We start from the raw sequence: 15,025 nt of genomic DNA, 5'->3' as shown, positions 1-15,025 counted from the left end.
TAGGCTTCTATGAATCAGAGTAGGCTCAAAGAACGACTCAAATGATGCGAAAGAAAATGGTTTGAACCTAATGCCCTTATCATTTTGTCTTTGCACCTAATTCACCACAAAGTGTTGACAAAGACATGTATAACAATGCAAGTTCTAGAAAAATTAACAATGCAATGACAACACACAATCAAAGAAAATGGAGCATGATATCATGATTGCTCATAAGCTCAAAGCTCACCAAAGAAAAAAATATAGTAATTGTGTTAAATCTCACACACTTGTCCTCTCTAACTATCATCAAGAGCAACTTATTCATAATGCAAACGTGAGAATGCAAAATCATTTGAACGCAAAGAAAACATCATTTTTTTTATTCGCATCGGAGGCAATCAGGATTCAGAAGAAAGAGATAACGTTGATGTAATTTCTCTCTCGCGCGCGCACACACACACATATATATATATATATATATAAAGTTAAAAGTTAGTTATTTTTTTATATTTCTGACTATATGCTTTTATAATTACCAATTCTCTTGTAAAATTTTGAAATAAAATGACATATTCCTAACAAATTTGGTGGATTAAATCAAATATTATTTATGAGATTTGGTCATGGAAAAAATGTGGTGTGACTGTGACCTGTGGTGTCTCTTACGCCAAAAAAAATTGGACTAATAAATTGAGCAAAAGAGAAACCTTATCCATTAACGCATTGCCACGACAGCGGAAACTTATGTGGTACCCACCGTACGATAATAGGCCGGCGCCGCGCCCCTTGTTTGCTTCCTCAATGGGCCAACCACAAAGTCAGCTACTTCACACACGGAACTCGCGTAAAATTAAAGTTCTTGCCTGTTATTCAGGTTCTTAATTAGAATTTTCATTTTAAAAATATTTGTCGACTTTTTTTTTCCGTTGGAGCTTCGGAGATAGAGCATAAATTTCAAGATGATGAATTATCATTACAATACCAATTTGGTACTGGATAGAACCATTGCCACGCCTTCTGACAGTGATTTTCCAAGTGAATAATATCGGTTAATATGCAGCGGAATTAGTCATAAATGACGTGCAGATTAGACTTTTAATCAAAACCCATTAGTAAATACGTCAACTTCTTGATTTCTTTACACGTGATTATAATTTTCCCACTTGAACATTTTCGTGGATTTCGATCTTCAGGTACATTTTTAATAAGTGGATAATATTGGTTAATATGCAGCGTATTTAGTCATAAATTATGTGCAGATTAGACTTTTAATCAAAACCCATTAGTAAATACATCAACATCTTGATTTCTTTACACGAGATTATAATTTTCCCAATTGAACATTTTCGTGGATTTCTATCTTCAGGTACATTTTTAATAGGTCTTTTTGTGGATTTAGTTTCAGTCTCGCTCACGAAAAGGGAATTTTGTGTTTTATTCTTGTAGGTACTGATCATTCTGGAGATGGTTATGGCGGGTTTGCTGATGAAAATGGCGGTGCTGATGCTTCTGTGCTTCTGTACAGAGGCAGAGTACTTGAAATACAAGGACCCAAAACAGCCATTGAATGTTAGAATCAAAGACTTGTTGAAGAGGATGACCCTTGAAGAAAAGATCGGCCAGATGACAATGATTGACAGGAAGGTTGCCTCGCGAGATATAGTCAATAATTACTTCATTGGTATGTTCTAAGAGTTCCCACCCGTCATGTGAGTAAAATCTAAAGTCAGGGGTAAAATAATAGCCAGTTGGAGCTTCAAGTGTCATGTTTTGTTTCTTTTTCTTTTTTGCTGGGAGCAAAATCCGGTTACATAATATCAGCCACATAACTTATTACAAGGCATTGAACTGTGCAGGGAGTCTTTTGAGTGGGGGAGGAAGCGTACCTGCTCCAAAGGCTTCTGCTGAGACTTGGATCAATATGGTTAATGACTTTCAAAAAGGCGCTCTTTCTACTCGTCTTGGAATACCAATGATTTATGGAATTGATGCTGTTCATGGCCATAACACCGTGTATAATGCTACTATTTTCCCTCACAACATTGGGCTTGGAGTTACCAGGCAAGTCATGTTATCATCAGAGTTCTCGTATATTTATTTCTTTGTCAAATATAACTGTTACCAACTCGAAAGTTTGATAATAATTCTTATACCCAAAGGCCAATTCCACCAAGACAAAATTAAATATTTTCCCGATATGAAGCATGTTTAGTTGTATTTAACAGTATATTTTTAGTGCTTCTGTTTTCTGGTGAATGATTAAAATTGTATGAACTCTTTTCAGGGATCCTGAGCTTGTCAAGAAGATAGGAACTGCCACTGCTCTTGAAGTTAGAGCCACAGGAATTCCCTATGCATTTTCTCCCTGTATAGCGGTGAATAAACTTGTGACATTTTTAGTTCTTTGAAACTTTTTGGTTTGATTGCTGCTGATTACTCATTTAATTTTAACAGGTTTGTAGGGACCCAAGATGGGGTCGCTGTTTTGAAAGCTATAGCGAGGATCACAAGATTGTTCAAGCAATGACAGAGATAATTCCTGGTTTGCAAGGAGATCTTCCAGCCAGTTATGCAAGGAACTTCCCATATGTGAATGGGATTGGGAGGTAAAACATTTGTCTTTGTGCAGTAAAACCTAAATATTGTACAAATCGGTAAGAAGCAGCCAAAAACATTTTTATTTGATTCTGTATATGAAAAATACTCAATTACAGGAAAATAAAAAGCTACAGGGGGTGTTCTCAATTCTTTTTTTTAAAAAGCTACAGGGCCGGCGATCACCATGATGGCCACCCCTTGCCTCTGCCTTTTGTTGCCTTTCTTCAATAGAGTAGTGCAATATTTTCAAGCTTATAGTATGACGTTAGTCTTTTTTAATATAATCAAAGGGCAGGGTGGATTGTCAGACGGCAGATCCCTCAAACAAAAATATTATTAACATTTTGGATGTATTTTTTGAAAAGATGGATTCACCCTTTCCCTATGCCTTGTTGCTGCACAAGTGCATTAGTAGGATAGGTGGTGATTGATTGTTTCCTCCAATGAAGGAAAAAGGTTGCTGCATGTGCGAAACACTTTGTGGGAGATGGCGGAACAATAGATGGTATCAATGAAAACAACACTATCATAGACATGAATGGACTGTTTGATATCCACATGCCTGCATATCTTGATTCCATCAGAAAGGGAGTGGCAACAATCATGATATCTTTCTCGAGCTTAAATGGTAAAAAGATGCATACTCACAAAGATCTCATCACTGGATATCTCAAGAATAAGCTCAAATTCGAAGTACATCTCACGGAGAACTAGTGTTGTATGTTTGATTTCTCTCTCTAAATTTACTTTGAACGTAAAGGATAATTTCTTTTCTCTGGTTATTTTATAGGGGTTTGTTATATCCGATTCTGAAGGTATTGACAAGATAACTTCCCCACCACATGCTAACTATACATATAGTGTTGAAGCTAGTATCAATGCTGGAATTGACACGGTTAGCAAAAATATGTGCCGTGTACATTTGTTTTTTATTGGTTATGCAACAAAATATAAGTGAAATTCATCCGTTTATTGCAGGTTATGGTCCCAGAGAAGTTTATAGAGTTCATCAACGACTTAACTTCACTGGTGAATAAAAATGTTATCCCTATGAGCAGAATAGACGATGCTGTTGAGAGAATACTGAGGGTCAAATTTATTATGGGGCTCTTCGAGAACCCAATGGCTGATTTCACCTTGGTGAACCATCTTGGAAGCCTGGTACATCATTAAAGTCATGGTTTCAAAAATGACTTTTTACGTGTTGCACTGTCGAATGTTAGTTTCATTTTTACCATTGTTTTTGAGTAGCAACACAGAGAGTTGGCCCGGGAAGCAGTGAGGCGATCACTAGTCCTACTCAAGAATGGTAAAAGTAGTGAAGCCCCATTTCTCCCTCTTCCAAAGAGAGCTTCGAAGATACTCGTGGCAGGAAGCCATGCAAATGACATCGGTAATCAATGTGGAGGATGGACGATAGAATGGCACGGTCTTTCTGGCAATATTACAATTGGTATGTTTAAATACCACTTTTCCTAAAACTCGAGCTTATGAAACCCAACAACAGCTTTATGTTTTAACAGCACTGATACGTAAAGAAAGTATTTTTATTTTGTTTGTAGGTACCACAATTCTAAATGCAGTAATGAACACAGTTGATCCAGACACTGAAGTTATCTACAATGAAAATCCCGACACAGAATATGTGAAATCGAACAAATTTTCCTATGCCATTGTAGCCGTCGGGGAGCTACCTTATTCGGAAACAGTAGGTGATAGCAAGAATTTGACAATAGCCGGACATGGTTACGCCACTATTACCAATGTATGCAGGTCTATAACATGTGTGGTCGTACTAATTACAGGACGACCGGTTGTTATAGAACCATATCTTGAACTAATCGACTCGCTGGTGGCTGCTTGGCTTCCGGGGACTGAAGGCCAGGGGATTGCTGATGTTTTGTTCGGCGACTATGGTTTTACGGGCAAACTCGCACGAACTTGGTTTAGGACAGTCGACCAACTTCCGATGAATGTGGGCGATCCACATTACGATCCTCTGTTTCCATTTGGATTTGGTCTCACTACTACTGCAAATAGAGATTTGAAAGCAAGTCAATGACTGGTTCTTTCACATCAATATGTTACCGAATTCGTGTAAAATTGATGATGCTATATATGATTCGTTCTTTGAAGCTTCGGGTTATGGGAATGAGGACGTTGCAAATTCCCAAATATCTGCTGCTTGCTTTCTTTAGTTGGTGGATCCAAATATTGTAGGCAGAACAAATTGGCTGAAGAAATGTAGTTACAGTAGCTGTTTGATAATATATTATTGGGGATTTGAAGTTTTTTGTGCTATCCTAAAAGTTTTAGTTGTTATTAGTTGTGCCCGTGGTATTTTTTAATTCTACAGCAGTACATGTGCAATCTTTTGGCAGCAATAACATGAACTCCGAGGATGCCTTGTTGTAAAGTTCGAGACCTAATTGTAACCATTCTTACACAACTAAAAAAAAATTTTGAAATCCGACCTGTGGCATAAGGTAATATTATGAATGTTCATCACATAAACCAAATATTGGATGAACATAGGCTCGTACTTATTTTCGATCAGAAATTACATAAAATATGAATTAACCTCTGGTATTGTAGAACTCGAGCAGACATAATATGGATTTGAAAATAAATAATATCTTATCATTAGTTCAAACGTGTTATATGCCTAAGTTGAGTTAATCACTTGGATTTTGAGTCTTATCCAAACTTGAAGTTTTTAAATATTGTTGGATTTCGGATAAGAATAGCATACCCAAATTACACGATCCACTAGCTACTTAGGAATAAATTATTGAAATATGCACAATTGCCTATATATTAATACTTCTTTAGGAATAAATTATTGAAGCCAAAAACTTACGTGAGACGGTCTCACAGATCGTATTTTGTGAGATGAATATCTTATTTGGGTCATCCATGAAAAACTATTACTTTTTATGCTAAGAGTATTACTTTTTATTGTCAATATCGGTAGGATTGACCTGTCTCACAGTTAAAGATTCGTGAGACTGTCTCACAAGAGATCTACTCGTTATTGAAATATGCACAATTGCCTATATATTAATTAAAGAAAAAGTTAATATTTTAAGTTAAATTTACCCATGAATGCCATTTGTGAAGGAAACAAAACATTTGAATCTTCATTTATTCTATTATATTATAAGTAAATATAACAAAACTTATAGTTATCGAGACTTCAATAATCTTGGATAATCATTCCAGCAAAGGAAAAATAAGACTTTGTAGGTTTAAAATTTTACTTTAAAATTTTATATTGTATCGTGCAGTTTCCAAAATCCTACCAGAGTTCGTGGCAGCATAATTAAATCAGATTAGCCGGCGGACACCAAAGAAAACTCAAAATTAAACGATCAAGCACACCAATAATTTTGGGATCCTTATATATTATTTTATTTGGTGCATTAAATCAAGTTATTTAGATGGCGGACTAGAGTCGTTGGGCCGTTTTTCAGGATGGATAAATTCCCATCAATATAAATATTTGTCAAAATGGTCTCTAAGGTGTGTGAATTCAATCTTAATATTTAATTACTTTTATTTATTTACTTTTGTAGAATTTAAAAAACTATAGATATTGAAGATAGACTTTTATAAATTCTATTAAAGTTTAATGGTATCCAAATTAGATTTTCTGGAGTTTTAAAAAGTCTAGTGGTATTCAAACTTGACTTTTAAAAATCTATAAAAATCTATAGGTATCCAATATTTTCATAGATTTACAATGATTCTAATATAATTATTTATGTACAAACCTTAAAACTCATGGTACAACTATAGAAACTCAAAAATTTTCTTATACCCACCCTAGAGATTTTAGTAGACTTTTAATCGAATAAAATATCTTTCTCACTCATATATCTCTCTTCCTCATTCAAAGACGGCGCTTTTCTCCTCTCTAAAGACAAGTCGAGGGTTCCTCGAATTTTAGAGGTATGATTGAATTATTCCAATGTTTGTTGATTTTCTGGAAGGTAAAGTATCAGCAGACGCAGACCCCACATATAAAACAAGAACACGATTTTGTGCATTCATGTGGTGTGAGAACTTTCAATTTCAGAAAAGTTCACAAAAAGAACTATAAACAAGCTATGAAGCAAAACTACATCATAATATATTTTGCAGAATGTCCTTGAGATTATCACTACATGTATAAAAATATAACCTAAAAAAACAATAATAAGATAAAAAAATTCCCTAGCGAGCACAAGCTAAAAAATTCAGCTCTAAAAATATCATAGAAAACAGGACGGGGGCATCCGTTGTTATTACTATCTCATTATTATTTATTATCTCACGCCTCACTATTTTGTAATGTTAAATTTTATTTTTTTAATTAACAAATAAAAAAAAAGAAAAAGTTGAAGAAGTTAGGCACGATATGAATCTAATTTATTGATAACTTTCTAATAATAATCAATTGAATTGGAAAATATTATTACTCTTAAGTAATTATATTGTATTCAAATTTGGTAACTTTTTAATGTCCAATATATATAGAATTCATCAGTAGTAGTGTACATGAGTTTACTTTTCAAACGATAATAAGAAAAATCTTAAAATATAAATATATGGTGAAAACGAATTCAAATTTTCTATCAATAGCTTTGAACCTTAGCAAATGTAATTCTAAAAAAATGAGGGAATAATGATTATGATGATACATGACACTCAAAATTAATTTAGAGTGGTGATATATTTTTTCCCTTTTCTGAGATGGAATAGTGCTATTTCAATTATTAATTTAAGGAAATGAATCTCCATTTAATAAAATTGTTGGAAATGAAGTTTTCTTAGTTATCTGCTTTAAGCAAATATATTTTGGACATAGAAGAGATCAGGGATGATAACTTTCCCCACGGGTTTGGGGCCCCGTGGGGAAAACCCGATTTTTTCGGGTTCGGGTTCGAGTATTTTTTAAAATCTCCGAAGTGGTTTGTGTCGGATTGCACAATTTTCTTCGAAAGAAGTGTGAATCTGATGAATTTCTAATTGAACTAGAGAATGAAGTTCCACAACCTTGAGCATAATAAGTTTACGAGGATAACAACTTTGATCAAATATTTGACACTGAAAAACAATAACGAGCAAATACAAATACATGGAGGGATACTATAGCAAATCGAATGTAGAGTGACGTTGATCATATTTATAATAACGAACCTTAGATTTTTTCATAAAAAACTGCATAAAATTTATATTTGATAATGTTTTGATTACTTATTTATCTATATTGATTAAATTTTTATATATGCTTATAAATTAAAAATTGAATGATTAACTATTTATGCATGTTGAATAGATATGGGGATTCAAATTTTGATTTTCTTAAATTGAATTGTGATTTTTTTTTTCTTATATTAAACATACTTACTTTTTAAATAAGTAATTTATTTCAAAGTGAAGATGCTATTTATGTTAAATAATTATTAGTTCAAAGAAATTATAATCATAAAAATACAAAATTTGCACTATTAATCAAAACATTTACAAATATCTATCAAAATCTTGCAAAAAAATCTACAAAAGTTCATGGAATTATGTTTACAAATCTTGAGATTTTATAAGAGTCAATAAAAATATAGCAAATCCACATAAATCTATCATTGAAAAAAATCATTAAATATACAGCCCCACTAAATCTATACATTCGTGTAATCTTCGATATCACGTTAGCAGTTTTTTCTAAATATGCCTTGAAAAAAAAAAAAATCAAACTTAACGGACCATGACTCGAAAATGACAATAATCAATTGTCTTCACAATTCAACTCTTTTTACCAATTAATAACCTTGACGTGCTTGTATTGTGCACGAAATAATCTTTATCATCTTTAACAAGAAAAGATAATAAACACCATGCATACTTTTTTTTTTCAAAATACCACAAAGTTATCCTACTTAAATATTAATTTTTTATAGTTAAATTCTTCACTATTATCTTAACATAATTATAATGTCAAATTTGTATGACCTGCACTGTCAATCAGCACAGTGTTCCCACGAATAAAATATAATTTGTGGTCATAATCAGGCTGGGAAAAACAGCTTCTCGCGTCGAAATTATTGAGTGGGGGCGAATGACCTACCCCACTGAAAAATGAATGATTTGAGTTATGGGCTCTATATATCCATTCATCAGCTTCTTGCCCTATGCATGAGGCGACAATTTGATCAACGTCTATCCAATCATGAAATATCTTTATTAATTTAAGTCATATCCAAGGGCGGAGCTAGGTTGGGGGCTAGGTTGGGCTCTAGCCCCATTTAAATTTTTTTAAAAAAATAATATGTATGTTTTATTTTAAAATTTTTGTTGATTAGCCTCAATCCATTTTCTCTGNCCCCAATCCATTTTCTCTCTCTTATTCACTATCTGCACTCCTATGGTATTTCCGTTCTTCTCCCTGAAGCCATCACAATTTTCATTACTTGAAATGATCGTAGCTTCAACGTCGGTCGTCGATTTTCAAAATCGATTGTATATTCAGAAAACCCGCGACATAAACTTTCTTTTAATACCAAATTTTCGAAGTTTTTTCGTCTTGAAATCGGTCGTTGTCCATCGGTCGTCGTTTTTACCGGAAATCGTGATAAAATCTTAATGTTAGACTTACTACATATCGCTCTTGTTGTTTAAAGTTAGATTTTGAATTTTAAAGGTAATTTCAGATTTTAGTGTTTCGAAATTTGGGTATTTTGGTTCTTTTGAATTCTAATAATTGATATATGTTAAATTGATGATTCTATGTACTATATTTGAGCCGATTTGAGGTATTGATAATTTTTCGGAATTTATTTGGTCATTATTTTGAATTTTCAGATTTTATATTGGGGGTTTTCGATTTTTAGTGTTGATTATTTATTATTTGGATGTTTAGATGCTATAGAAAATATAAATGCAAATTTATGAAATTTTGTAGGAATTTTTGAAAGATTCAGAATTATGTAAATGAGATTTTCTAACTTGCTGTAAAAATGTTATATTTAAATGTATTATGCCTTAGGATTGTTAAATGTTAACTTCGGAAATTGTTTTGGAATAATTATAATTGTTCGAGGTTTATTGGATTAACGTAACAATTATTTAGCGCCGATAATGTTGATTTGATTTAGTTAGCCATAATAAGTTAAATTAAGAAAAATTGAAGAGAACAACTTCAGTATTGTTTTAACTCCATATTTTTGAAGGTATTAAATATTAAATACTCTTGTTCTATGTTTTCATGAAGTCAATGTTTACATATTTTTTATTTTAAATTTTTAGTTAATTATTTATTTTATTTAATACTTTATGGGACGGAGCCAGCCCCAGGTAATTTTGAATCCTGGCTCCGCCCCTGGTCATATCTATTGTAATTTATTTCAATTTTGGTTATATTTTAATCGAAATACTGACGTGATATCGAAAAATGAAGAGATGTCACTGAAAAATGATGACGTGATGATAGACATTGTTCTATATCTGATGTCACGTTAGTGTTCTAGCGGAAAAAATTGAAATTGAAAAAAATATACAAGTCAGGACGAGTATCGTGAGTGGATCATTAAAAAAAAAATAAAAAAAATACTGACTGCATAACATATAGTATATATATTTTTAAAATAAAATTAATGTTAACATCAATGCATGTTAATAAAGAAAATGATAGATAATAAACACCGTCAGATATCTATGTTGAAGTTTTTAATTCAAAGGCTACCTATATNAACAATAGTGTAGAAACGAACTTGTAGAGATAAAGCAATAACCGAAGCAAATGTGATGTTTACAGTATGACAATCGTGTAAAAGAAAGTAAAACCAAACCGAGGCCTGTAGCATGTACAGTTTCCTTAAAACAGATTCGTCCCCTCCTATATGTGCTTCGAGGATCGTCTTGGACGTCTGTTTTCTAGGATACAACGGAACAACCAGCAATGACTTAGCACGAGACACTACTACGGCGAACTGAAAACGTACCTTTACGTTATCACCGAGATTTAACGGAGTCCAAATGAAAAGCTAACAATATGAAATGCAAGAGAATGCTTGAAAGAGAAAAGATTTTCATGTACTTGAAATGAGAAAATGAACCCCACTATTTATAAGCTCCAAAATGCACACCAAGAGTCATGCAAGATTAATTAACTCAATTAATCTTCTCATTAACTCAAGAATATGAAGAACCAAAACTCTTCAACTAACTCAAGAATGTGGAAAGTCAAAAGACACTCCACAATAATGAGCCATAACCAACTCAAGAATGTGGAGAGCCAAAAGTCACTCCCACATTCATGAGATATAATTTTTATTCAAATTTCCAACAATCCCCCACATGAATGAAAATTATACAAATCTTGGTGACAAAGTTCTACAGTTGAATCCTGCATAGGATAGGTAGGTGTTACCCTTTGAACCTTCCCTTATGAAATATATTTGCTTTACTAGCTGACCAGTAGACATGTTGTCCTTGAACTGTTCTGCCGTTTATGTAAATTAAGATATACTTCACACAAGACTCTTCCTGATACTATTCAGTTCTCATGATCGTGTTCGTTTTGGCCATGAACACATGCCTGGTTCTGCGAGAGGGTCTAGAATTGAGCTCTACAATTCCTTCGAAGTGGCCCCACTTCTCTCTCACATAGGTGATTCTATATTACTTCTCATCAGAATCATTAAAAGTCGTAAGCTTATCCTCAACATTCACTGTTTTATAGTAGGAATGGACTAGGGATAACCCCCACAATGATTCTCCAAATTAGTGCGATTAGGTTGTCCCATTGAACCTAGTTCTTGGGATCTCCAGTCAGCATAGGTTGGGTTTTCCTTCGCACCAATTTATTCTATAGGCTTGAGCCCCATTCCCTTTGACAATTTCGCAACTTACTCTCTGTTTAACCCCTTGGTTAGCGGATCCGCTATATTATCCTTTGACTTCACATAGTCAACAGAGATAACTCCAGTTGAGAGTAGTTGTCTAATGATATTATGTCTACGACGTATATGCCTAGACTTACCATTATACATTTTATTTTGTGCCCTTCCAATTGCAGATTGACTATCACAATGTATACATATCGCCGGAACTGGTTTTTCCCATCTTGGAACATCTTCTAAGAAGTGACGCAGCCATTCAGCCTCTTCAGCACACTTGTCAAGAGCTATAAACTCAGATTCCATCGTGGATCTGGCTATTACAGTTTTTTTAGAAGATTTCTACGCAATTGCTGCACCTCCTAAAGTGAATACAAATCCACTTGCAGATTTTGAGTCTTTCATATCAGATATCCAATTTGCATCGCTGTATCCTTCAATAATAGCAGGATACCCGGAGGAAAATTTACTAACTCCCATGTATGGTTTAGTAAAATGGATTCCATTTCAGAATTGATAGCTTCTTTCCATAGAGGTCCCTTAGATGAACTAATTGCTTCCTTGAAGCTTTGAGGTTCACTTTCCATCATGAAAGTAATGAAATCCGGACCAAAGGATTTCTCAGTCCTAACTCTCTTGCTACGTCTAGGTTCAATGTCTTGATCAAGCTTTTGTTCTTCATCAATTGTCTCATATAATCTTTTGGATGAACCTGGCTCTTCCTTAGATTTGTATGGAAACATGTATTCAAAAAACGAAGTATTTCTTGATTCCATTATCGTATTCTTGTGAATATCCGGTATTTGAGATTCATGTATAATAAAACGATATGCGCTACTGTTTTGAGCATATCCAATGAAAATACAATCAACAGTTTTTGGTCCTATCTTTACTTTCTTTGGAGTAGGTACTACTACTTTGGCAATGCACCCCCACACTCGCAAGTATTGGTAGGAAGGACTTTTACCTTTTCATAACTCATATGAACTTTTATCTTGCTTCTTTCGGAGCACCTTATTAAAAGGTAATTTGCTGTTAGAACAGCTTCCCCAACATGTTCTGTGGTAAACCAGAAATTAATAACAACGCATTCATCATTTCTTTTAAGGTACAATTCTTTCTCTCTTCAATACCATTTTGCTGAGGAGAATAAGGTGCAGTTCTTTCGTGTTTGATACTGTGTTGAGCACAAACTCAGCAAATGGTGATTCATATTCACCTCCACGATCACTTCTTAGCACCTTAATTTTCTTGTTAAGTTGATTTTCAACTTCACTCTTATATTGGACAAATTTGTCAATAGGTTCTTCCTTACTTTTGAGGAGATACACATAACAAAATTTTGTGCTATCATTAACAAAAGTAATGAAGTATTTATTTCCACCACGAGTTTGTGCACCTTTTAAATAACATATATCACTGTGAATTAGATCAAGTGGTTCACTATTTCTTTCAATAGTTCGAAAAGATGGTCTCGTTAGTTTTGCCTCAACACAAGTTTCACATTTGTGTTGTTTATCAATTTGGAATGCGGGAATACTTTTCATGTTAATTAATCTACAAATTGTATCATAATTAACGTGTCCAAGTCTACCATGTCATAAACAAGAAAACTCAAGTAAGTAAGCAAAAGTATTAACTTTATTCATTACGGGCTTAATAGCCATTACATTTAGTTTGAACAAACCGTTACAAACATAACATTTGCCAACAAACATTCCAATCTTTGACAAAACCACCTTATCTGACTCGAACACAATGCGAAAACCATGCTTATTAAGAAGCGACCCGGACACCAAGTTCTTGCGGATGTCAGGTACATACAACACATTGTTCAACGTCAGTTCTTTTCCAGATGTCATCTTTAGGACAACTTTTCCTTAACCCTTGATTTCAGAAGTGACGGAATTTCCCATGAATAGTTTTTCCCCATTCATAGATTCATCAAGAGTAGCAAACATCTCCTTGTCGGAACAAACATGGTGAGTGGCACCAGTGTCGATCCACCACTCCCTTGGGTTAGAACCCACCAGATTAACTTATAATATTACAGCACAAAGATTCATGTTCGAAACCTCCTGAGAAATGTTCTCTACCACATTCGCCTCTCGGTTTCTCTTCGGCTTCTTACACTCAGAGGCCTTGTGACCCATACCATCACAGTTGTGCATTTCCCAGAAAACTTTTTCTTCGAAATGCCTCCTTTGGGTCCCAGGTTCAACCTTTTGGAGGAGAAAAATGTTCTTTTTTTCGAGCTTTGACCATGCTCGACAACATTTGCTTTAGCAGCAGTAGAAGAAAACAATCGTCTTTCCGAACTCTTGTTGTCTTCCTCGATGCGAAGTCGAACAATGAGCTCTTCAACATTCATCTCCTTGCGCTTGTGCTTCAAATAATTTTTGAAGTCCTTCCAAACTGGTGGTAGCTTCTCAACAATAGCAGCCACTTGGAATGATTCGCTCAAATTCATCCCCTCACCGTGAATCTCGTGAAGAATCACTTGGAGTTCTTGAACTTGGCTGATAACCGGCTTTGAATCCGCCATTTTAAAGTCCAGAAAGCGGCCAACAAGAAATTTCTTGGCCCCGACATCCTCGGTTTTGTACTTTCTGTCAAGGGATTCCCACAGCTCTTTAGCCGTTTTCTTTTCGCAAAACACGTTATAGAGCGAATCAGCCAATCCGTTTAGTACATAGTTTCGGCATAAGAAATCAGAATGATTCCATGCCTCCACCGCACTAACAGATTCAACATCGCCCTCACCCTCTGTGAGTTTAGGAGCATCCTCAGACAAGAATCTGGCTAGGTTCAGCATCGTCAAGTAGAACAGCATCTTCTGCTGCCACCTTTTGAAGTCCACACCAGTGAACTTTTCAGGCTTTTCACCGTGACTGGCTGGGACAGTAACCGCAGCAGCACGTGGGGTAACATGAGGGACAACTTGAGCCACAGTAGGGACAACATAACCAGTTTCCTTTTGCATGCTGGTTTCAGTAGCCATATCTGAAACAAACCACGTAATGAGTAATCTGTTTTAAGTTTGTTAGAAAAATTGCTAACAACAATATCGTAGAAATGAACTTGTAGAGATAAAGCAATAACCGAAACAAATGTGATGTTTACAGTATGACTATCATGTAAAAGAAAGTAAAACCAAACCGAGGCCTGTAGCATGTACAGTTTCCTTAAAATAGATTCATCTCCTCCTATATGTGCTTCGAGGATCGTCTTGGACGTCTGTTTCCCAGGATACAACGGAACAACCAACAGTGACTTAGCACGAGACACTGCTACGACGAACTGAAAACGTACATTTACTTTATCATCGAGATTTAACGGAGTCCAAATGAAAAGCTAACAATATGAAATGCAAGAGAATGCTTGAAAGAGAAAAGATTTTCATGTACTTGAAATGAGGAAATGAACCCCACTATTTATAAGCTCCAAAATGCACACCAAGAGTCAATTAATCTTCCCATTAACTCAAGAATATGAAGAGCCAAAACTCTTCAACTAACTCAAGAATGTGGAAAGTCAAAAGACACTCCACAATAATGAGCCATAACCAA

General features: G+C 34.6%; 2 protein-coding genes across 4 annotated transcripts; one reads left to right on the top strand and one right to left on the bottom strand.

Moving 5' to 3' along the window:
- Window positions 1-778: 778 nt before the first annotated feature.
- Window positions 779-4,992, top strand: LOC140956997 (uncharacterized). 3 transcript variants are annotated; one of them, XM_073414029.1, is made up of 10 exons: window positions 779-799; window positions 1,429-1,663; window positions 1,839-2,043; window positions 2,267-2,357; window positions 2,437-2,588; window positions 3,030-3,273; window positions 3,371-3,475; window positions 3,559-3,741; window positions 3,832-4,033; window positions 4,143-4,992. In XM_073414029.1, exons 2-10 carry the CDS (start codon window positions 1,447-1,449, stop codon window positions 4,640-4,642), a joined length of 1,899 nt encoding a protein of 632 aa, XP_073270130.1. In that variant the 5' UTR covers window positions 779-799; window positions 1,429-1,446; the 3' UTR covers window positions 4,643-4,992. The 3 variants fall into 3 exon arrangements, with proteins under 3 accessions (XP_073270130.1, XP_073270129.1, XP_073270128.1); XM_073414028.1 differs by lacking the exon at window positions 779-799 and adding an exon at window positions 975-1,175; XM_073414027.1 differs by lacking the exon at window positions 779-799 and adding an exon at window positions 1,186-1,348.
- An 8,344-nt stretch (window positions 4,993-13,336) lies between these two features.
- On the bottom strand, window positions 13,337-14,457 carry LOC140957218 (uncharacterized). Its single transcript, XM_073414353.1, has 2 exons — window positions 13,553-14,457; window positions 13,337-13,469 (listed from the first exon to the last, which is right to left on the bottom strand). Exons 1-2 carry the CDS (start codon window positions 14,455-14,457, stop codon window positions 13,337-13,339), a joined length of 1,038 nt encoding a protein of 345 aa, XP_073270454.1.
- Between the last annotated feature and the right edge of the window lie 568 nt (window positions 14,458-15,025).

This window comes from Primulina huaijiensis, chromosome 14 (genome assembly GCF_012295235.1).
Source record: "Primulina huaijiensis isolate GDHJ02 chromosome 14, ASM1229523v2, whole genome shotgun sequence".
Classification (NCBI taxonomy): Eukaryota; Viridiplantae; Streptophyta; class Magnoliopsida; order Lamiales; family Gesneriaceae; genus Primulina; species Primulina huaijiensis.
This window is presented reverse-complemented; position numbering and strand designations above follow the sequence as displayed.

Excerpts from the sequence above, each read along its gene's own strand:
- LOC140956997 (XM_073414029.1), top strand. The coding sequence starts at position 1,447 with ATGGTTATGGCGGGTTTGCTGATGAAAATGGCGGTGCTGATGCTTCTG. Across the intron at positions 1,664-1,838 it reads AGTCAATAATTACTTCATTG|GGAGTCTTTTGAGTGGGGGA; the intron begins GTATGTTCTAAG and ends TGAACTGTGCAG. Across the intron at positions 2,358-2,436 it reads CATTTTCTCCCTGTATAGCG|GTTTGTAGGGACCCAAGATG; the intron begins GTGAATAAACTT and ends TAATTTTAACAG.
- LOC140957218 (XM_073414353.1), bottom strand. The coding sequence starts at position 14,457 with ATGGCTACTGAAACCAGCATGCAAAAGGAAACTGGTTATGTTGTCCCT. Across the intron at positions 13,470-13,552 it reads GAAACCGAGAGGCGAATGTG|GGAGTGGTGGATCGACACTG; the intron begins GTAGAGAACATT and ends TTCTAACCCAAG.